Source organism: Cygnus atratus, chromosome 2 (genome assembly GCF_013377495.2).
Source record: "Cygnus atratus isolate AKBS03 ecotype Queensland, Australia chromosome 2, CAtr_DNAZoo_HiC_assembly, whole genome shotgun sequence".
NCBI lineage: Eukaryota > Metazoa > Chordata > Aves > Anseriformes > Anatidae > Cygnus > Cygnus atratus.
In genome coordinates, this window is record NC_066363.1 from 111,908,683 (window position 1) to 111,933,067 (window position 24,385).

General features: G+C 42.6%; 1 protein-coding gene across 17 annotated transcripts in view; it reads right to left on the reverse strand.

The window, feature by feature from the left end:
- Nucleotides 1-24,385, reverse strand: part of ZNF521 (zinc finger protein 521) — a 235,953-nt gene that overhangs the window by 10,497 nt on the left and 201,071 nt on the right. For all 17 annotated transcript variants that reach the window (XM_035564046.2, XM_035564033.2, XM_035564031.1 and 14 more), the window contains 2 exons: nt 20,502-20,633; nt 17,709-17,824 (listed from right to left, as the gene is read on the reverse strand). In XM_035564046.2, coding sequence (XP_035419939.1) covers nt 17,709-17,824; nt 20,502-20,633 — 248 coding nt within the window. The remainder of the gene's footprint in view (nt 1-17,708; nt 17,825-20,501; nt 20,634-24,385) is intronic.

The window sequence follows — 24,385 nt, forward strand, 5'->3', positions numbered from 1 at the left end:
AGCCTGGAATTCGGATTCCCTGCACATTGCCAGCCAGTGCGTGTTGCCTTGTACAACAGCACTCAGCACACGGGAGGTTATGGATCAGCCCAGGATTAACACAAAGTGACTAACACAGCTTTCACTCAGCTAAAAGCAAATCCCGAACCAGCCCAGGTTTCAAATCACCAAACCCAGCTTTTGCGAACAAAAATCAGACCCGGTAGATATCTGGCATACATACACCCAATTAAGATGGAGCATGTAAGCAGACTGGTATGCATTTTGGATGCAGAAATCAGAACCACAGGTGAAAATGTGTCCCCTCATCTGCGGTATGTCAATTTTAAAATGTGTAGAAAAGAAAAGGAAAGCTAGCTCTCCTCCTCTTGGAAATGCTGATGGTCAGACCGAGACTCACTTGCACATTGATGCATCTTTTTCCTTCACAACAGTATGTAATGAAATCCAGATCGAGCAGGTTTGATGGTAATGACCAAAGATTCCTGAGCTGATAAGCAGAGGTCCCATTGCTCTCAGTCTGACTTCCTTCACAGCTGGTCACTGTGCCAGACCACACAGTGGGCTTGGACATCTTATTGTCCTTATTCCTACAGCTCTTTAAACAATGAGCAGTGGGAACTGGGGCAGTGGTTATGTGACAGGCTTGGTATGAATACGAACTACAAATACACTTGTTTGTAAAGAAGATAGGGACCATTTTTGTCCCTTCATAGACAGACAGTTAAGAACTCTCTATAGAAATGTTGTGTTCCTAGAATGACCCCACTGAAGTTCTCTCCTTTTCAGCCTAAGAGATTCCATGCTGTGAAGGTGATTTTGAGACCAGAATGCTATTGTGCCCTTCAAAAAGTCACTACTTCTCTCAATTTTTTAAGGACATACACAGTAAATCAATAAATCTGGAGCATTTACTGACATGTGGTACCAGAACAATAAAATTTTATGTTTGTCATTGTGGTTATTGGTTGTAAAACAAAGAAGTCTGGATTCTCTATTGTATTCTGTTTTGTTGTTATTTGCATCCGTGTAAAGAAGTGTGAATATGACCACAGCTAAATGGGAAGAATTTTACTCTCACTTTTGCCTCTTTTCAGAACCTATACAAGGGGCAAGACAGCGAAGTCTTACCCCCTTGTAAGTCCAAGGCATACAGCACACATTTAGTACTCCCTCCCAACACGTACTGCACAAAGAAGCATCCTTCTATGCCTTTTTTTCCATCCTCCCCACGAGGCGAGAAGTATTCTCCTCCCAAATGCCATTCTTGGAGGTTGGTCATCCTGTGTCCTGTCACACAGCTGGCCAGTGACACGTTGCAAGTCAGATGTGTCATTAGAGCCAGCCTCGACGCCGCACTGACAGGCGAAGAAGTGCCCCCCTCACCCCTGGGCCTGGCTGGCGGTGCTGTGGCACTCCTGCCTCGCTGGCTGTCTCCTGCTGGGGAGGCCAGCCTGGTGCAGCTGCCACTCGCAGCACCCCTTGCTGCCCGTTAGGGCTGGTTTTTAGCCTGGCAATCTCGTGATCAAGTGAAAAGGATCATGCTGAGGAGGGAAAATGACTGGAGACGACACTTATTTGCTGCCTGTGTTTAGTGCCGAGCTGTCTGAAATACCGAACTTTAATTCCTTTACAAAAAGATGTGCTGTAGCTATGGTGAGGCTAATCTATAACCCTCGCAGTCATATAATTTGCTACTCCAAGTTAATTTTAATTCATTACAATAAAACCCACCTAATTAAAATAACTCTTTAAAGTGAAGTATTAGCTTGATCCCAGGGAAAAAAAAAGCAGAATCTTCTCATCAGAGGGCGATTCATCACACGGCAGTGCACGCTTACAGAAATGCAAAGGTAAAGCGATAAACAAGTACCCACAGCAGCGGGGCCAGGCGGAAAGGGGCAGGCAACAGGAGGCCTGCTCTCCCATCAGCGCTCCGAGGAACCTGCCACACAGAAGTGGCACTTACTCTAATTTAAAGCTCTCGCAGTTACTTCACCTTGGCAAAATTTATAAACTAATAACTTGAGTAAACAGACTGGCACTGCAAACAGGAAAATAAAACCAATGCAAAGACCCAGGCCCACAGAGGAAGCAGCTTTCCCAGAAAGTTACTGTCTTCAACAATAAGATAAAACATTTGTTTGGGGGCTACTCTTCTAGTCCCTGAAGTTCAATAACAGTTCTGCGTTGTAGCATTAGCATCAGCAAGATCTGCACTGCCACTTCACTGTGGTCTGTATTCTATTCTCCCTGCAAATCTTTTCAGCATCTTAAGGCATTTTACAAATCGGTATGCTTGTCTTCTGATCAGCTCAACCAAAGAAATATTTCTGGATGTGAAAGAGCCTGCTCTGGGGCTTTGGCTTTCCCTTAAAATGTTGTTAAATTGTCAGGTAATCTGCTTTCAAAGTGCCAGTTCTAAAACATACTAATATTTGCAATTAAAGCTCATAGTCTTTCAGGTTTCTGCTATTTTTTGTTTCTCAGTAACTATTAAAAATTACAAAAATGTAGTGTTCTCCATATACATACACAAAGAAGAAAACCAGAAAGCAATTATAAGGGTTAAGCAGCAAGTCTATGGAATACATGCAGCACAATATTGGAATTTTTTTTTTTTGGTGTGTGTGTTATATCCTAAAACACACCACTTTGTAGAAAGTTCTTTTCAAATCAAAGCACTACTACAGTAAAACAACTGCAGGCAACATTTCTGAGCCACGACGCAGTTTGTGTCAGAACGCTCATCACTTCAGGCTGACCTGTCAAACTATCTTTGCGAACACGATAAAAAGGCAAATCTGCAAGTTGGTAAGAAACTTTTGAATGATAAAAAGTATGCGCTGCTCACAAACTACAGAAAATAATGCTGTGCAGCGCCAGCCGAGCCGCACTGATACTTACAGCAGATGTTTGCCTCTTCCTACTGCTTACAGGCACACCTGCTCGGGCTGTGCTCCTAAGACTACTGTGAGGGAGTCAATGTTGTGAAGCTCCAACAGAAGAAACCAAATAAAAAATTAGGGCTCAGTTGAGTGATGTGGAGAAGAGATCAGGATTTAGTGCTATACACAGGTACCTGCTATCAGCAGTCATGCTATATTATAAATTACATGTGGATGAGGTTGGTAAGATGACATTTTTGAACCTTGAGAGGCAATTTCTGGTGCTTACATTTTCAGGAGATTCTCAGCACCCTGCAGAATCTGACCCCTGAATCCAACCCATGTACTTGGGTAGCCCAGTAGGGTCTCAAGACGCCTTGTTTTAGGCATCAGGGATGGAAATTTTGGCCACAGGGCTTTTCCAGAAGCTAACACAGTTGTCAAACAGTCTACGGAGCTCACCAGAGAATCATTTTGAAGGATTTTGGACTCACCACTTTTCTGAGATATATTTCTCTATTAAGTTCTGCAGAACAGTCCAACATCTGCAGAGACTTACTATTCTCTGATAAATTTTTGTCATTTTCAGACTAATTCCTATACAACCACCATATATATTTTTTTAAATCCTTGTGGCCTAAACATTCAAATCTTGGGCCAGCTCAGTCCTCAGTGCACATTAAAGCATTCATAAGGCTGCCTGACCTTATGCCAGCCTGTAATAGCCCCCGAGGGATTTATATATCAATTAAAAAACCCTGGAATTCATTGGAGTCTGAGACATGCCTGCAAGGACCAAAAGGGAGTGATACAGAACCAGCTAGCAAAATAAACAGGAATTGCTGCATACTAAGGGAATCCTTGGCTGCCTGACTAAAGGTGCCTTTTATACTGGCAGGGGATGCAAATTGGAGCCCGAGGATCCGCACTTTCATTTTCAAAGCACTTTGCAAACATCAACCACTTCACCTTCACACCATTGCTTCGAGGGAAGTAAATATGTGCAGTTCCAGCATCCTCTGTTTTCTGGAGGTGCAAAGAAGCACCCAGCATTTTTTTACAGGCACAGTCTGTGTTCACACACAAAAGGGAGCTTTTGACAACCGCTTCCTTTGTGGGCAAATGAGTTTCCCAAGGCCACCAGGGGAATTAGTGGCAGAAAAGGGATTAGCAGAGAGATCCTGCTGTCCAGCCTGGTGCTCAGTCTGCCCTGCCTCTCCTGGAAGACACCAAGGCAACTCGCTGCATCCCAGCCATACGCTGCATTGCTGTACAGGGCAGATTACTGCATGTCATCCTTTATAATCTCTCCTTTAAGAGGGAGTCTACCCGCTTCCCGTGCGTCCCCCCTCTGCTTTCCCCCGCAGATGGTGGCAAGGTTAGAGACAAGTTGTTTTCTCAAGGCTGAGATTAAAAATGGCTCTGTGTTTTGCTAAGCATTCCTCTGAAGCCTGGGCAGCGCGTGCGTGTGTGTCTGAGAACGACCCCAGTGAAAGGGAGGAATGAGAGATGCTAAACAATGCTGCACAAAGTTGCAGACTGTTCGGCTACAGGCCAGAAAATGAATCCAATTTTTCATTCTGTCATTATAAATATTTCAGTGCAAATGGTACTGATTTTCTGCAACTGTGGTTAAGCAAAGGGCCTCCGAGTGAATATTTAAGAAAAAAAAAAAAAAGGAAAAGGAGAAGAAGGATGAAGGAAAAAAAAAAAGAAGGAGAAAGAAGAGGGAGGGGGGAAATTAAGGTTAGCAACCAATTAATTTCAAACTTCAACAGCAAAAAAATCTGGAAAAATTTCTATAGCGATGTAGTGTATGTGACTCCAAGAAGGAAGAAAAAAAACATTTACTCTGCTCTTCTTCTGACAGTTTCTCATAAAATATCTGCAGTCCATCTATCTTTTAGTACTCCAGGCTCCTCTGGAGAGCAGAAAATAGTAGTTTAAAGCTCACTTCAGTGCCAGTCTGCGGGAGATTGCTTTCCACAGGACCCCTGCTGATGGAGGCCTAGGGGAAGAGGCCCAGGAGTTATTCAATCAGTCCAAGGCTCTGGGGCGGCTGGGGGTCCGCTGAGGGCTGATTATAAAGCTGCCCTCCTGTTGCCTGCCTCCGAACAGAACGAAATGAGCAGCCTCTTGCTGAGCAGATTCTGCAAGAAGGAATTTCACCTGTCACGGAGTTTGTCAGAATTTCAGGATTTATCTTGGTGCAAAATTAATAAAATACCAACTAGGATTTCAGCCTGACTACTCATCTGTGTCATCTCAAAGTGATCTTTCACCTAAGAAAACCTGGACACGGAGCTACTGAAGTCATCCTTGCCCTACTTTTGCTCTGGAACTTCAGCAGGATGCTATGACTGAATAACAAAACCATCAGATGTGGGTTTCCTGACTATTACACCAAACGTCAAGCACTGGGTGGGTGCTACTGTCCTAACGCGCGACCTTCCACCTCACTTCTGTGCTTCCCGAATCTCCCTGGAATAAGCTAGGAATCTGAAATATAAAAAGATCATTTCTGTAGTTTATAACCTAGTAGGTCCCTTATGGCAGCACATCTGTTAAGTTCATATGCTGCTATTCCAGGTCTGGATTTGATTTATAAGTTTTAAAGGAGTACAAACAACAGACTACATAAGATTACATTCAGCGAAACCCTGCAAATTAATATTGCTGTGACAGTCAAGTACATGGTCCTTTAACCATATTCTGAGTCTAATATCTATCCTTGCAGTAAAGTGCCAGGTTGATAAAGCATCATCTCAAGCTTCTGTGAACAGAGTTCAGCTCTTTCTAAGCTAGACAGTCTCACCGGTCTTCTGACAGTGCCTTACAGCAATAATAATAATAAAAAATCTTCGTATACTACCTATTTAAGTAAGATTGTGCTAGCTTATAGCACTTGGTCACATGAATTTCAAGTCTCAGGTAGCATAGAAGCAATTAACTTGCAGCCTGCAAGAGAGCTTTTCTGTTAAAAGGGGAGATCAACTTGTAGAAAATAAAATTGTTGTCAGCTACGCTAGTTGATAGGTAAATAAATATTATTGAATTTACAATGCCATTGGTTCAAATCATGACACAGAAAAACAGAGATCCACTGTACCAAGAAAGAGCAAAATATGCCCAGATTGGGAAGAAAGATGCCATTAATAGCTCTTACTCTACATTGTGGAAATTTCTGTACCCTGTTCAAAGCTGTTTGCTGTCTGAAGTAACAAATTTACCTTTTGATCTGCTCGTCAGCATTTTCGAGGGAGAGCTTAAAACAAACGGTAACACATCCCTTTCTTACCTCCTCACCCTTTAAATGACAATTCAACATTAATACACATCATAAAGCCACCTTTACCAGGCAGTAGTAGTCTGACAGTTTTAACACCAAGAGATCTCACAGCAAAGACAGAGAGAAAGCACGCAAGTGGATGCACAGATGGTGGGAGGGGACACAGGGTGCTCTCAGCAGGCTACAGTAGAGATGCATTAACTCCACAGAGGGATGAGGGCTTCCCACCAGTACAGTCATGAATTATAACTGAGCATGGGAGTGAGTTCTTAGTGCCTGTCTCACAGCAAATATACTGTTCCATTTTCCTGCACAGTCACCTTTCACCTTTACAAACTCAAAGCAAAGCAAAATGCACCACTAATATTAACAGTAGCTCGGTTGCTTTATATTACACAGCACACATCTATCTGTACACACAAAGTATGGAGGGGAGCAGAGCATCCGCTGACACAGAGTACCCCCAAGCTGATTTACACACCCACGATCGGTGCCTATGCCTAGCGATTCTGCTGCAAAATGAGGCTGTAACAATGCAGACAAACAACTAAAGCTGCATGTAGAAATGTGTGTAACTCAGCAGTATTGGTTCACGAGGACTGAATCATCTCTTTCCCTCTTCCCTTGTTAACGGGGTGGAGGACATTCATTTCAGCTTTGAACACAAAGGAAGCTCTACTTAAAAAAACACACCACGAAAGCCTACAAAACCACACTCTTTTTCCACCCAAAATCATATTTTAGCCTCAGCCTGATCAAAGCATGGTAAACCTGACCCTGGTAACAGGTAGGAAAACTAAACCTGAAAGCTGTTCTTCCTGGTCGGGGTTTTGTAATGAACAGCTCCAGTTGTGTAGCCATCTGCATCTGAGTCCCTTTGACTAATGTTTGGAATGGAGCAATCTAATGATGCTGATGCTCTAAGAAAAGAAAAAGAAAAAAAAAAAAAAGAAAAAGAAAAAGAAAAAGAAAGAAAACCACCACTTTTGAGCCAAGTTTGCTGTTTACTGGAGTTTCCTGGACGTGTCTCTTTATGAATCACTGACCACACCTTGTTTTTACAAACTATCTGCACCTCCTCCCTAGGGGAATTCATCCCCTCCCAACTTTCCTCCTACTCAACAAACCTATCAATGGAGAAAACTTGTTATTTTAGGCAGCTGAAAATTTGACCAATTTAAAGGATTCATTTACCATGCCTTTCACTTTCGTTTAAATCCTCAGTGCTCCTGTTCTAAATGACAGCACCGTGAGCGCTGCTTTTAAGCACTATTCATCTTGCCTACCACATCTCAGCCTTTCACACAGAAGGCTGCTCTCTCTCCAACAATGGAGCCTTACTCCTTTATAGCTGGAGGGCAGAGACTGTTACGAGCTGTAGACTTGCTGCAAATATCACAATAAAGGATACAAATGTGAATTTCTCTTAAAATACAGGTTCAGCTCTGGAAGTACCTCGCTTTAGAAAACTGTCAAGAGCAAACAATATATCTTCCTCCAAAATGCTCACCAGCCACCCAGCTGAAACTGCTTTTCCAAATGATCTAACGTGTCAATGGAATCAGGACAATTGTGAATTTTATACCTTTCTCCATTTTGTGTCTCTAATCGATATTCTACCTTCCTTCACACTTGACATACTCAATCTTGGTTTGGCAGCATGTCTTACAGAACCTTAAAGACAAAGATTGAACATCCCCCTTCTCTCCAAATCCCCGAGTTTGAGGAGAAGCGGGGCTACTGAGCTATGCTCTGTGGTGGAAGAAGGTAGGGTTAAGACTACAGACGCTGGAGGGTGGCAGGTTTGTTGCTACTGATCCCTATGCACCAAAAAAACATACAGAGGTGAGGATGCTGGGGTATACAAGGTTCACTGCAACCCTCTGCTGGCACTATGGGTGGAAATGGGGGCAGATCTTGAGCAACAAGCTTTCAGTGCTAGCGTTGTGCCATCACTCGTTGGGAATCGGCAAGACCAGTGGAGAGTGGAGCCAGGAATGAGGAGCTTATTCACGGGGACGGAGGGAGGGGAGCCAGCAGCAGGGTAGGGGGAAGGGAGGCAGATTTGCAGAACTGGCCATGAAGCTCCTCAGTACACCATAGCTGGATGCTTCATAAAGTCACACTGATGGCAGTCCCGGAGATGACCATCTGTTGTCAGCTCTGGGCCAGATGAAAGATAATATAATGGCAGCTACTGGTAGCTAACAGCAGGGCAGTTGTAGGAAGGAATGCGTCCTAGAATGAAGAAGTGGTGCTTCCTGGTTAGCACAGAAAATCAGTCATCGATATCAACTACATTAGCAAGAAATTAATGGATGGACAATTAAGAGAACTGAACTGATCTACCAGGGAAATCATTCACATGCAAACACAGCGCTTATTTCTTCTGCTTACTCCAGGTGTATTAGCCAACTGATCTGACTAATGACGAGGTGTAGGCTGAAATGGTCAGGGCACAGATGATAAAAACTCATTTTCTGCAAAGGGCAGAATTCCATTTCTAATGATTATTTGTGGGTCAGGGAATACATTTACTGTTTTCCCTGCCCCCAGTCTACAACAAGACTCCCTGATGTTCACAGAGGTTTCTACAAGGACTGAGGTTAGAAATTGGCCTTTACGTAATAACTGAACTTCCCCTTATTACTATCATGATTTATTTTTACAAGTGTCTGATCATTATTATCAGCATCACTCAGCAGAAAAATGTTGGCCTCGTAACCACTATTATTTCTATCTTGTTTCGTTCTTTGCCCCATAACCTCCTTCCTACTTCTCTTCTATTCCTTTGCCTTTTGTTTTCCCTCTTCTGCCTTCTTGTGTATTTTCTTTTCTGCAGCAACTTATGATTCGCTTCTTTGGACTGAATTCCTGCACATTTTGCTGTTCCATTTGCTAAAACGATCAGAAATCCTGATGTTAATGTTGGCATGTAACATCATTGCTATGTTTCAGATTCAACACTTAAAAGACAAAGGAAAGTGAAGCTTATCCTCTCTCTGATTACCGTTGTTTCCGTCTGCTTTCAGACTGGAGACAACAAACTTCACTTAATATTTTCATAACACAGTCTTTGCAGTCACAAGGCTTACTATTATCTGTTTCTGCAGAATATATTTAATGTTGACCATCCCAGCCAATAATGTAAACAGATCCAAAGTATGGGTTAACTTTTTTTGTTGTAACTCATTTTTTTTCAAAAATAGATACCTGTATTTTACCTATATATATATATATATATATAATGTATATATATATATGTCCAGGCATACAAGCATGAACAGGAAGGAGTAGGTAAAATAGGGACATATATTCATGTATATACACATTTGGTTATGACCATCCCCCTTGAAGGAGAAGGAATATACATTTTGCTTATTTTTGTATGGGTATATTGTGGGTGTAGCTCAGTACTTATTCTGGACATTATACTTAACTTCCAATTCTTTTGCCTTTTTACTGTCCCATAAGTCTGAATTTCTTTTCAAGATGAAAATGGTTTATTTAAAGGTAATACTCATCAGTTAACTGCTACATTGTCTTTGTCAATTAATTCTGTAATTTCATCAATAATATCGTCCAAGCATCTGAAAAAAAAGCAGAACCATGACAGATTCAATTGCTGCAGAAATTTAAGGAATGTTTTGTCAGGGAATGGGAGATTTTGTCAACACATCGTTTCCTGCTTATTTACAGGAAACTGTTCAGAAAGTTTCACAAGTTGACTGTGTTGCACGTAGATTTACAAGTATATGGAGAATGTGGGGACAAGTAAGAACCAGCCCATCTTTGTCAAGCACTATTTAATGAAATCAAAATGGTCCCTATAAAACTCTGGCTTGGGGCTTGGTGGGCTTTGCAATGTGCTATAAATATTCATGGCCTTACAAACTACCCACAGGGAGTGTTTACATTTGAATAGGCCAATCAAAGGCGGGTGAACTCACCAGCTCCAAACCTGGAAATTTCTTATTTGGAAAAGAATCGCCGCATGAAAACCTAATATGGCTGTAACACCCCTGGATCCCCAGGGGGGAAGGGGCACTGGAAAGGAATTCTTCTTTTTTTTTCTTTTTTCTTTTTGGTATTTAACCTTTGTTTGACATTGAAGCAAAAGACTTGTAGGGGAAACACTTTGAAGTTATGTCCTTAAAGAACTAATGCGCGGGTGCCTCTGTCACTCTTCTCATGACTGCTTTTTTCAGAAAATTTGCAAAGAAAGTAATTCTCCCTTCTAGGGAAAGAAGTCTCAAGTCTGAAGAATATGAGCCTGAACAATTTAAATCTTGAATGACATAGAAACATACTTTATCTGCTTGGGCGTTGAGAATTTCCAGGGACATCCTTTTAAGCATGGATTATCTTAGGGAAATAACATGCAGTTGATAAAGTCACATGCATGCATGCACCCATGCGCACACACTGGTGCACACTATCATAAATATATTTTCCTTGAAACAGAAAGCACTGTAAGAGTTCAGGAAACAACGCACTCAAACTAGTAATACTTGCAATACGTGCCTCTCTATTTAGTTCCCTGAAAACATACGCATTAATTACATTCCTATCTCTGGCACACATATTGTTATCATCATCCTCACTTGATAGAGGATGCATGGTTAAGTGGAGCAAGTTAGTACCAGACTTTGCAACTGAATCCAGCTCTTCTGACTCCCAGGCATCTGCTCTGACAAAAGCAACCTGCTAAGGACTAAGGCCAACGTTACTGAATGTGGCACCTGTATTTAGGCATTAAAACTGTTTTGCTGAAACCTTACAAAGAGGCTGTGGCTGCTCATCACCTATGCTTTTACTAAAGTTGCTAACTTCAGGCATTTATGACCTGATTCCTGATGTACTCAGCACCAGCTTCTTGCACTGACCTTAACTACTGCTGGAGGTGCTCAGCACCCTCTCAGAAATAGGCCATTGAGTTTAAAAATGTTGGCCTAAAGCTTTGATTGTTAATTGGATTTCAGGTAGGCTTCTTTTTAAGAAGAGCTGACAAAGTTATTCCCTGCTGGCTCGTGGCCTTTGGGGCCTAGAAAGCCAGCATCTCTGTTCCACTCCTCAGCCTAAGAGTTTGGGGACCTAGAAATGCCAGAGCTAATCTCTAATTTCACTTAAAAATGTTTTGAGGCCTTTTCTTTGTGAAGCGAACATCCTTGAAACTGTAACTTCACCTGCAGGTTTGAAAGTTTTGTCCCTGTTTTTGTATAAAGAGTATAAATTATTCATGCTCTCCCCTGTTGTCATGCAAGGCTTACCGTTGGGGCCTACACAACACACAGACTCAACTCTCTTGGGGGCACTGGCAAAACAACTCCTACCTGGAGGTTGTGGTGCTACTGCTGCTGATGCTAATCCCACACCAGCCTCCTTCCCAGCTGGTCCCCAGAAGGAGGCACAAGGAGGCAACTCTAGTCCAGACCAATTAGCAGTTTTCTCTAGCTGTCCCCCATACAAGAGAATATAGTGTTTGAATCCCAGCTCTGTTACTGCTTCCAGTAGTGGTTTTGGTCATGACTTTTAGTTTTTTCAATAGCCTAGAGTTTGCTTAGCTATGCTCCAGACTCAGGTTAAGGGTATTTTTAGAACTGTTTCACAGCATTGAGATCTTTGGGAGCATTTTACAATGCAGAGGTCTTTGGAAAATGTAACCCTTAAAGAAAAGAGCTAAAGACTAGAAGATTACTTTCAACAGTGCTAAACCCTGGAGCATGAATGTGTTTCAAACTGGACATCCAGAGAGGGACACACATAAAGTTACATAAAACTTCTGGAGACTCTTCTGTGCTGCTCCTGCCTTGCTCTGCCTTCCTGTATGCTCGACTGTCAGCTGCTTGCACCAGGAGTTGTGAATGTTCTCCTGCTGTTTTAAACAACGTGAATAACATCTGCTGTGAGTGCTTCATTCTTTCTTTCATTCTTTCCCTGGGGAAGGAACCGTGTATTTCAGTTTGGAACAGCTCTTTTGTGGGCTGGGGTTTTGGGGAAGGTTTAGAAATCTGTGCTCAGGTACGTGTTATATGGGAGAAGGGAGAATTGGCACCTATAGGTGCCACTATTAAAAGCCAAGGATGTTCAGGGCAATACTTAACTGCAGTGGAAGTCTCTTCTGCATACCTGGGCCAGCCTGCAGGAAAGTTGTAGCTCCCATGCACAGTAAGCTTCAGCTGTTTGATAAAAACACTCACAAAGCAGGGCTGTCAACAAAGGCACTGTTACACCAAACGGGAAGAACTTTTCAGGTGATCTCAGAGATGTGCTGGACCCAGAATGAGTCTTAGAGCACAACTGGGCAAACACATAGGAGGGCAGTGCAGACAGCAAGAGAGCATGCTGAATGTGCTCCTGGTCTCTTTTTGCTACTGAGGAACAGCGCTGCAGATCTCTGTATTAGCTGGAATGTCCTCCAGTCTGATGGCTTCATGCCCAGGTATTCTCTGCTGATGGAGTCCAGACGGGAAGCAGCAAGGGCGTGAATCACTGAAGCCAGGTCCCTTTCCAACAGGATGGGAAGTAACTGCTGATCCAATTATTTCTTGCCCTAGTTTTTATGTCTGTAAAGTGGGGATACTTAACTACCCCATGAGCAACTAATTATTAGCTATAAAATGTTAAGTAAATGCTCTATTTCACGAAAAAGAGAAGCAATTTTTGTAGTGGGCAAAATGGTCTTGAGAGGCCATGTAATCTTGTCTAGTATCATATTCAGAATGAACTATCACCAGTGATAAAACAATGACCCTGTACAATTATTCAGCATTTCTACTAGGCATTGTTACTTCTCTGACCCAGCAACATAAAAAAAAAATAAATCTAAAATTAAACCATTCACTCTGGGTATTACCCCACAAGAGTGTCTCATGCCTTCCCACAAACACCAAGGTGTGTTGTGTTGGCTATGGAAGGAACACTAGGACTGGAAATAGGAAAGGAGTGGCTACTTCTCATCAGGCACAAAGGAAGCACTAACATCCATTCAAACATCTAAGTCTAAGTCTGAAGTCTAAAGCAAAAAAACAGGCACTGGAAATAGCATGATGATATGAAAGGGAAGTTTTAATAGGCAAAATTGACTTTTTCATGATTTATTGAAAATTCAACATTAAATTAAATTAGCGATAGGTTTCTTTACATCCTTACTAATTAAAAGTTCTGTATAGTGGATGATGGATGGAGAAGATTGTTATAGTTAAATCTGTACAGAAAGCTGTATGGTCATGCTCCAGGTATTCAGCCAGAGAATTTCAATGTCTGGGAGAGATCTATGCACCCTATAAGAACACTTATCTTGTGGCTTCCTTATCTGATAATCATATCAGATATATTTCTGATTTTAAAGATTGTTACAAGCCTGATTCTATGATTCTGTTTATGAAAACCACTTAGTGTACTAATCATGTCTAATTAAGTGTTCCATTCTAAAGAATAAACATTTTTAGGGACATACTTTATCAACTCCATTTCAGAAGTGTAAATACACCACATAGGTGTTTGAACACTGCAGAACATGTAAGTATGAAAACTCAAAACTCAGAACACTCTTAAAACATACAGTTCCGTTATATAAGGTTTCTATTTGCTTGCTTTCTACAGTGGTAGTATCATCTTCAAAAATTTAAAGCTAGTTCAATAGCTATGGAGCACAAAGCTATTTAAAGAAAGTGTCAAAGGTGGGAGAAGAGTGAGCTATGGAGAAGATTAAAATTAAGTCTTGTATGCTTTCTCTGAGAAAGGCACGTATTTTATCAATTAAATTTGCAAACAGAGTGGTAGATAAAGCAGAAGTATCAGCTCAGGACACCAGGTTTCTAGTCTTGTATTGGCCACCAAACTGCTGCATGTACTTGAATTAGTTTCTATCCCTGTCTCCACCTCTGTTTCTGCTACTGTCCTTCACCAGCTTGGGTGTAAACTCTTTGGAGTACAGAGTTTGCCTGTTACAGTTCTTTGGACATTATGGCAACCACCTCAAACAGTCTAAGCATCAGTATAATGCATTCGATTAATTATTATATTAATTATAAAAAGCTACTGGTTGGAACAGTTTGTGCAGGTGTTTAGAAGATCCTAAAAAAAAGCAAATTCATAAAAAATCTTATTATTTCATAAGGGGGAGGGGAGGGAAGCTTGGTAGTAAGTGAGGGGACAGTAACTTCCCCAAGGTGAGAAGAATGTAGTATATATATTCTTATGTTCCTATAGTCTGCTTTTCCTGGAACAGGAGTCAGAAAATCAAAAGCAATGAAAGCAAAGAATCACACTGGGCCAAACACCAAGTTAAGCACCATTATAATGCATTTATTTTCTGTACCCCTGAATTAATTCCTTTTAATTATCAGCTGTACTATACACACGGATAGGGCTTCTATGTTGTTGTGTTCTGCTCTGCTCAATCTTGCTCTTGTTCTTATTCTGCCCTACAGCCATGGAGTGCTGTCCATGGCTTCTAATCTGAGATGATTAGCATCTCTCATGCATGGGAGATGCACTTTAGATGCATGTTTAAATTAAAAGCAAGAAACTGCTCCTGTTAGAGGGAATAAATAGACTGTTATGCTGCAAGCCCCAACACAAGCCGCGGTAATGTGAAAGGATAGAGAAACATAACCCGGAGGCTCTAGTTGCCAAAGATTCCACTGCTTGAGCTGGTAGATAGCCTGAACAAAGCGATGCTTCCTAGAAGAGGTTTTAAATGAGATCTTGAGATCAATGTATTTTCAGTAAAAGCAGACTCCAAAGGTCAGTACCTACTGCTCTGCCTAAGTGCTTTGCTGCCCTTTTACCATCCTGGGTAGATAACTGGAGGTAAGAGCAGAAAGCCAGTGATCCCAGCATATGTGAATGGCGCGATGGAATGGCATTTTTTTTAAAACATAACGAATTCTCAACTGGGGTGTGGCTACCCAAGTTAATTAAAATAATAAACATAATGAATTAAGTGAATGAGAAAATGAATACCTTTCCCTTTTTGCCAGTGTAGATAAGCCAGAGAGAGTCTGTCTCTAAGGGTATGGAGATGTGTTCTGTTAAGAGCCTTCTGCAGCACGGAACAACCAACACACTGATTGTCACCTAGCCAATGTAGAGCATAATTTGTCTCTCTGTGGGGACATCCTTTTGTGCCCTTCACTAGAAAACCAGGTGCTTCAGTTACGTTGAAGTTTTAATGAACTAGGTTTAGATGGAGACAGCAAAATCTTGCCCTGAGTCTTGGGCAGGGATGAATTTTCAGTGGAAAATCATGTGCTTTCATTATAATAAAAATGCAGAAGGCAGCTGCTGGGGACCCCATGTATTTTGAACCGAGATCATGTTTTAGAGAGACAGATTAACAAGGAGGTGATGTTACATGTCACTACTACACCTGGATCTTTACATTTTGCATCTTCAGAATTCAGTTATCTATTCTGCCTCTTTTAAACCCAGTCTGAATTCTGCTGTTAGAAGTCCCCTTGTTCCTGTTTCTTCTCACAATTTTCTTTTGCATACCTGTACTTTCTTTCTTCCTCTTTTTTTTTTTTTTTCTCCTTTTGGTCTGATTTTTCTAACAATCTCTCCTATCTCTTTTCAGACATTGTTGATCTCTACTTCTCCTACTTCTGCGTTTTGATTAATGATGAACAAAAGAATTTGTGAAAATCAGTAAGACAAAATATTTGAATATTTTCTTCCTGAAAAAGCAGTTTCAACTTATTGGAAACACTTTGAAAAAACAACAACAACAACAACAACAAAACAAACAAACAAACAAAAAACAACAAAACTAACACACACACAAAATATCTTGACTGAAAAAAGCAAAGAAAATGATTCCACAAAAATCATGCTGTGGCTGAAGCAAATACAACAAAATTAGTTTCTGACCTTTCCTCATTCCACTCAGTTTCTGCTTTATTTTTCCCACAAGTACAATAACTATCTACACTACTCAGACCATTTTCTGACTTCAAAACTCAGTCCTGCCTCTTCCTGTCCACCACTATGTAAGACTGCTTTTTTCCCCCTAAACATTTATCTTTTCTTTTCCTTGTCCTCCTCTTCCAGTTTGGTTCAGAGTTTGCATGTAATATCTAATACAGACAGAAAATGAAACAGATTTGAATCTATTAGAAATAGGAGAGAGCACAAGCACTTTAAAGTATCACAGGTATGGTCCTCCAGGTGACCTATGGGTCCATCAAGACAGAAGGTAAGAAAGGCTATCAAAAAGGCGCTTTCTTCCTTATTGCTTTCATGCAGAAATGGATTATTAGTACAATGTACATGAACACCAATCTCTCACACAACAAATCAGTAAACGGTTTAAATTATCTTACTTCTTTTTTCTCCAAAAAATGTATCCCATATCATCACACCAAACATCAGTATCAGGTTTTCAGAATGTAAAACTTTCAGGAAGTGAAACATAAAATGAGTGTACGGGTGCACATGCCTCATTAGCCTTTTGCCTCTGCTGATGAGATGAAATCCAGCTCTTGTGCAAAGCTAAATTAGTTGTGCACACTCCACTCAGTTGAAAGACTTAGAGATGGAGGCCCATGCTACAAAAAAAAACCTAATGAAAAACCTTGAGTGCTGAAAAATCTTTTAATTCCAAATAATAATCATGTGGCAGGCTGTAGAGGAAAGGCCCTACTGCACAAATAGCACAAATACTTCTCCTTGCTCCATCCCTACAGATCATCAATGACAATGACATTTTTCCCTCTGTCAACTGAATTTAACATCTCAATGTAAACTAAAATAACTTAGAAGCAATCTTTTGCTGCTGTCTCAAGATACAACACCACTTCAGGAATACATACCACCACCTCTCATCTCAAGACAAGCTACACATGATGCTAATATACAGTAAATAATTCCTTCAGCCAAACTTGTTTTCAGATCTTGTTCAACATTTATTTCCTTCTCTCTGTCCTTTTGTTCTCATCAATAAACTGTATCATAAACATATCACAGGTCCCACAAAAAGCACACAAGAAGACAGTATACCATTTATTTGACTCGTTTGACTCTGTTTCTCTGTTTTTCCTTTTTTTTTTTCCTTTTTTTTTTTTCTCACCAGTCAAGAATTTGTGGGAAGTGGGTTTGGCCAACAGGTAAATCTGGTAAATTCTGTCTACTTTTTCCCCCCATCCTTATGTTGCTACTTCAGTGCTTAGCTTTTCACATTTTGATACAGCAGAATACACTATTCCCCATTTCACCACTTGAGTAAATGTTTTATGTATAACTAACAGAAAAATAGGATGCCAATTCCTCTCTCCTCAAGACTATCTTGAGCTGCAATAATGTACTAAGCAAGAATCCAAAGGTGGCTCGCAAAATTCACGTCTGTACAAGGTGATTTTCTGCCAGCAGCTTTTTGAAGCCACATGGGCCGAATCACCTACAATTTCCTTGTCCTTCCTTCATCCCAATCCTGATGACAAGCAAGTATCAGAGGAGGCCATGACAAGCAAAGCTTTGAACTCAGCTATCACAATGCTATTATAACCCCCAAGGTAACAAGCGTGTACCTGCAGCTCTGTTTGGAAGAAGAACTTCTGTGGACACTGCGTGCAGTCATAGATCTTGTCCTCTTGTCCATGGGCTGAGAAAATATGCTGCTGCAACTTGTTTGCTTGGACAAACACTGAAATAATAGACAAACAACGAGCTTTTCATTATTTTGTATTGCAAGTGAAGCATTTTTTATAAACAATTTCCCATGAACACTCAGCAATTCCAAGAGGCAAAATTAAGCTGGCATACTCAGATTTCACATTATGCTGTTGCTATAATGGGTACCAACGAGCACTATTTAACTGCGAAGTGTGATCCTTCTTCACTTTAAATGAATTGAAATAGATGTCTGGTTTAAAAAAAAAAAGAAAAAAAAAAGCAAAAGGGGACCCTAACAGGACAGACAGAGAAGTTTACATTTCAAGATTTAAAAATGCTATTTTCTCTTCAGAATTGTTTCTTCATGCTTACTGCGTTTTGATTGAACACATACAAAACTTATTTCCTAGCAACCAGCAGGTTTGAAAAGCATATGTGCCAAAGTCCTGTTTACCGTGTTTGCCTAAAGTTAAAGCTAACAAACAGCTCTGTATTTAAATGTGTTAATGCTAAAAATTATATCCCACAGCTACACTGGGGCAATGTCTATAAATGTGAAACAGAACTGCAGGTAAATTCTCTTTGGATACTTTAAGATCAACTCTGCCTACACACTGAATGCAAGGGTTTCAATAATATAAACATGTTCAATTTTAATGACTACAAAACAAGGCCCTAAGACTGTGTAACAGTTTACCTAGGAGACATACTATTAATAATTAAATTGTATATGCCAGAGGCAGTGTTTGGGTTGGCAGCACTGACTTCTGATGGATGCCTGGTGCACTGTGACCTAAAAAAGTTTGCATCTACAATATTAATCTGTATAGGCAGAGAAAGGATTTATTAAAGATGCTGGCATTTGACTTTGACTCCACTCCTAATCATTAAAATTATTCTAATTGCAAGGCAACAAAAAATATCAGAATATTGTTCTTCTGAGTCATACATTTTAATCACATTTCTCATTACCCTGAAAAAAGGGGCTCAGATTCCATTTTCCATATAAAACTTATATTGGGTATTTTTACTTCTTGTTAATATTCTAACAAGACATGCTGAAATAATCTAATGGCATATTGCTAATAAAGCACCATTATTTATGATTAATGCTTGGTGTCTATTTACCCCATCAGCAAAAAGGAGAAAGTGTTTCACACAGATTGAAATCGACTTATCTCCATACTCTTTAGCACATTTTACAAGGCTACTGGCTCAAACATTAAAGGATTACTTTTATCAGGGATCTGGCTCACACGGAGAATTGTCAGTGGGTACTTCTGACAGTTGCAAGTTTTTATATTGCGTTTACAGCTCCCCCCACCTTGAAAACCTAAGACCCATGGCATTACGCTACAAAAAGATCACCTCGTAACATGTACACAAAGACAAGGGGAAAAAAATTAGTAGAACGAGTAATAGATCTAAAAGACAAAAAAATGCCTAACTGAAAGAATTACTGAACACAGATGCTTAACAGTCAAACTGTTCACGGCAGCATTATGCATACTCAGATTTCCTATGATAAACCATGCAGTGGAGATGAACTATGCATTTTTTTAATTTCATAAACTGCAGGAAAGTGTGAAACTTGAAGATAGTGAGGTAATTAGTCATCAACAACCACTGAATCTGAGGGACGAAAAATTCAACTTCCATTTTCCTTTGTAGCACATACTTAGGTTTTACTGGGAGGGGAGCTGCCAAACAAAGAGAGGCAAAAGGAAGGTATTAAAGGGTCTATTTGCCTATCAGTGAAAATCCTTCACTTCCATTAATGGAGAACAGAAACCTTGAATTGCTTCCAGAATTAGCATGCCATTGATGTGAGAATACCCAAAGTGTGTTTTGTCATGTTTGTGATTATCTTTGATTTTCATCTTGTAAAGCAAAATTGTGCATGTAAGCTACATATTAACGCTTATGTTTTAGGTTATCATTTTATGAAATGTTCTATTATGAATTCCTTAAAAAAAAATGCACAACAACTCTGTAGGCATCCTTTTAATGTGTTTTCATTTCCAACAGCATTTTTCTGCTCCTCATTACGGCCCAAACAATGCAGTGCTTAGCCCTACCGGGTCAAGTTATTTTCTCACTTGGGTTTTACTACCGAACAACACCACTGCTTGGGGAGGATTATTCCACACTTGGACCTGTGTCAGGGGAGAGCAGAAATGACTTGTGGCAAGACAGCATGGTTTGCTTTCTAAAGCACATTACAAGGGTGTTTCTTCTCACCACAAGCCAACAAACACACACGGAAGTGGGCTTTCTTGTTCGTTCAGAGAATGCTGCTGCGCAGGCTATGTCTAGCAGCCCTTGAGGCCAAATTCTGCTCTGAATTGGATCGTTTTAGATGAAATATCTGTAGCTTTAAAGCACAAATTTATGGGCAGTTTTAGACTTGGCATGTTTAGAACATGAAGGTGATGAACGTGATACCATGGAAGGTAACGGACTCATTTCTGTAATTATAAAAAACTCAAACCTCCAGCTGAAAAGCTTGAAATGCTGTTCTTACAGATGGTTGCTTGACCTTCCAAGAAGCTCAGCTTTCTAAACGTTTTCTAATCAATATTACTAATGAGCATAAATGCAATGGTTGCTCCTAAAACTGACCTAAAGCCAACACATGGCACAAATGTAAGTGGGAGTTCTGTGCAAACGAGCTAAGGGCAGGAGTGGGACAAGCAGCAATCACCTACCTGTAAAGCACACCGGACATTTGAAGGTGCCCCCCATGCCTTCAAAGCTGTGCTCTATCAGGTGGCACTGAAGTTTGGCAGGAGAGTCGAACGTCTGATTGCAGAGCTTGCATTCGTGGTTCAGTCCTTCATCTGAGGGAGAAATGAAAGGAGAAATAAAATTCACTATAGCCCTTACCAAAGAGCATGTCCAACATGAGCTATGAACCGAACAGGCTTTTTGTTTTGTTAAGCTCAGGAAACTGGATGCTCCTCAGCATCCACGGCTGCTAAAGTGTTCGTTTATCTGCAAGCTTTCAGCATGTAGGAAGTTTAACTGGGCATTAAAAGCACAGATTTTTCCAGATACAATTACCACCAGATAGGAATGCAGAGTGTTAGACTTCAGTAGGAAACGAAGAACGGGACCAGAAGCACCCCATACAAATGAGAACATTTCCAAAAACAGCACATGAGGGACTGAATGTTGCTCACAGGCCACCCCACCTGCCAAGGGTAGGAAATGCCAATGCACACGCATTTACCACTTTGGCTGACAGTGGTGTTTCTAATAAGTGGGGTGACAGGGGAAGGTATTTTACACCCTCGTGTCACTACTGCTCCATGATCCCGGTCTTGTGGCCACTCACAGACACAGACACAGACACAGATTTCTAGGTTGGAAGAGACCTCAAGATCATCGAGTCCAACCTCCGACCTAACACTAAGTACTCCACTAAACCATATCGCTAAGCTCTACATCTAAACGCCTTTTAAAGACCTCCAGGGATGGTGACTCCACCACCTCCCTGGGCAGCCCATTCCAATGCTTAACAACCCTTTCGGTAAAGAAGTACTTCCTAACATCCAACCTAAACCTCCCCTGTCGCAACTTTCGCCCATTCCCCCTCGTCCTGTCACCAGGCACGTGGGAGAACAGACCAACCCCCACCTCACTACAGCCTCCTTTAAGGTAACTGTAGAGAGCGATAAGGTCGCCCCTGAGCCTCCTCTTCTCCAGGCTGAACAAGCCCAGCTCCCTCAGCCGCTCCTCGTAAGACTTGTTCTCCAGACCCCTCACCAGCTTGGTCGCCCTTCTCTGGACTCGCTCGAGCACGTCCATGTCCTTCCTGTAGCGAGGGGCCCAAAACTGAACACAGTACTCGAGGTGCGGCCTCACCAGAGCCGAGTACAGGGGCACAATCACTTCCCTAGACCTGTTGGCCACACTGCTTCTTATACAGGCCAGGATGCTGTTGGCCTTCTTGGCCACCTGAGCACACTGCTGGCTCATATTCAGCCGACTATCAACCAATACTCCCAGGTCCTTCTCGGCCAGGCAGCTTTCCAACCACTCATCTCCCAGCCTGTAGCTCTGCTTGGGGTTGTTGCTCCCCAGGTGCAGGACCCAGCACTTGGCCTTGTTGAACTTCATACAGTTGACCTCAGCCCATCGCTCCAGCCTATCCAGATCCTCCTGCAGAGCCTTCCTGCCCTCGAGCAGATCGACACACGCACTTAGCTTGGTGTCATCTGCAAACTTACTGAGGGTGCACTGGACGCCCTCATCCAGATCATTGATAAAGATATTAAAGAGGACCGGCCCCAGTACCGAGCCCTGGGGGACACCACTAGTGACCAGCCTCCAACCAGATTTGACTCCATTCACCACAACTCTCTGGGCCCGGCTATCCAGCCAGTTTCTAACCCAGAGAAGCGTATGCCAGTCCAAGCCCCGAGCAGCCAGTTTCTTGAGGAGAATGTTGTGGGGAACGGTGTCAAAAGCCTTACTGAGGTCAAGGTAAACCACATCCACAGCCTTTCCCTCATCCACCAAGCGCGTCACTTTGTCATAGAAGGAGATCAGGTTCGTCAAGCAGGACCTGCCTTTCATAAACCCATGCTGACTGGGCCTGATCGCCTGCTTGCCCTGCAAGTGCCGCGTGATGACCCTCAAGATAATCTGCTCCATGAGCTTTCCTGGCACTGAGGTCAAACTGACAGGCCTATAGTTCCCCGGGTCTGCCCTCCGGCCCTTCTTATAGATGGGCGTCACATTGGCTAGCCGCCAGTCAACTGGGACCTCCCCCGATAGCCAGGACTGCCGATAAATGATGGAAAGCGGCTCGGCCAGCTCCTCCGCCAGTTCTTTCAGTACCCTCGGGTGCATCCCATCCGGCCCCATCGACTTGCGCACATCCAAGCTCCTTAGCAGGTCGCCAACCATTTCCTCATGAATAGCGAAGGCCACATCCTGCTCCCCATCCCCTTCCGCCAGCTCAGGGCACTGGGTATCCAGAGAACAACCGGTATTGCCGCTAAAGACTGAGGCAAAGAAGGCATTAAGCACCTCAGCCTTTTCCTCATCCTTAGTAACTAGGTTTCCCCTCGCATCCAGTAAAGGATGGAGATTCTCCTTAGTCCTCCGTTTCGCGTTGATATATTTGTAAAAGGATTTTTTGTTGTCTTTAACGGCAGTAGCCAGGTTGAGCTCCAGATGAGCTTTGGCCTTTCTAATTTTCTCCCTGCACAGCCTCGCTACATCCTTGTAGTCCTCCTCAGCGGCCCGCCCTTTTTTCCAAAGATTATAAACCCTCTTTTTTCTGCTAAGCACAAGCCGCAACTCTCTGTTGAGCCAGGCCGGTCTTCTTCCACGCCGGCTCGTCTTTGGGCACGTGGGGACGGACCGCTCCTGTGCCGTTAAGATTTCCTTCTTGAGGAGCGCCCAGCCTTCCTGGACTCCTCTGCCCTTCAGAACCGCCTCCCAAGGGACTCGGCCAACCAGCGTCCTGAGCAGCTCAAAGTCAGCCCTCCGGAAGTCCAAGACAGCAGTTTTACTGGTCCCCTTCCTGGCCTCGCCAAGAATAGAGAACTTTACCATTTCGTGGTCACTCTGTCCAAGACAGTTTCCGACCACCACATCTCCCACCAGTCCTTCTCTGTTTGTGAAAAGAAGGTCTAGCGGGGCACCACCCCTGGTAGGTTCACTGACCAGCTGCGTCAGGAAGCTATCTCCCACGCTCTCCAGAAACCTCCTAGACTGCTTTCTCTGTGCCGTGTTGTGTTTCCAGGATATATCCGGGAAGTTGAAGTTCCCCACGAGGACAAGCGCCGACGATTTTGCAACTTCTGTCAGTTGCCTATAAAACTCCTCATCCGTCTCCTCATCCTGGTTCGGCGGTCTATAACAGACCCCGACCAGGACGCTAGCCTTGCCGGCCTTCCTGCGGATCCTAACCCACAGGGATTCAACCTTATCATTCCCAGCCTGGAGTTCCACAACATCAAAAGATTCTCTAATGTAGAGAGCCACGCCACCACCCCCTCTGTGTTGTCTGTCCCTCCTGAAGAGCCGATAGCCAGGCATTGCAGCACTCCAGTCGTGGGAGCGGTCCCACCACGTCTCCGTGATGGCAACCAAGTCATAGCCTTCCTGCTGCACGATGGCTTCCAGCTCCTCCTGTTTGTTACCCATGCTGCGTGCATTAGTGTAGATGCACTTCAGCTGGGCCATCGCCTTCTTCCCCAGCCTAGCCATTGTTTCCCCCGGCACGGCTCCAACAAGCCTTGTTTGAGCCCCGTCCCCCTTCTTGCCTAGTTTAAAGCTCTCTCTATGAGCCCCGCCAGCTCCTGGCCTAGGATCCGTTTTCCCCTTGGAGATAGGGACCCGTCTGGGGCCATCAGGCCGGGTGCCAAGTAAAGCTCCCCATGGTGAAAAAACCCAAAATTTCTGTGCTGGCACCAGCCTCTGAGCCACCTATTAACCACGTGAGCTTTCCATGTCCTCTCCGTGCCTCTCCCTTCCCCCGTAGGGATAGACGAAAGCACCACCTGCACTCCCGCTCCCTCCACCAATCGTCCCAGCCCCCTATAGTCCTGTTTGATAGCCTTCAGGCTTCTCTTTT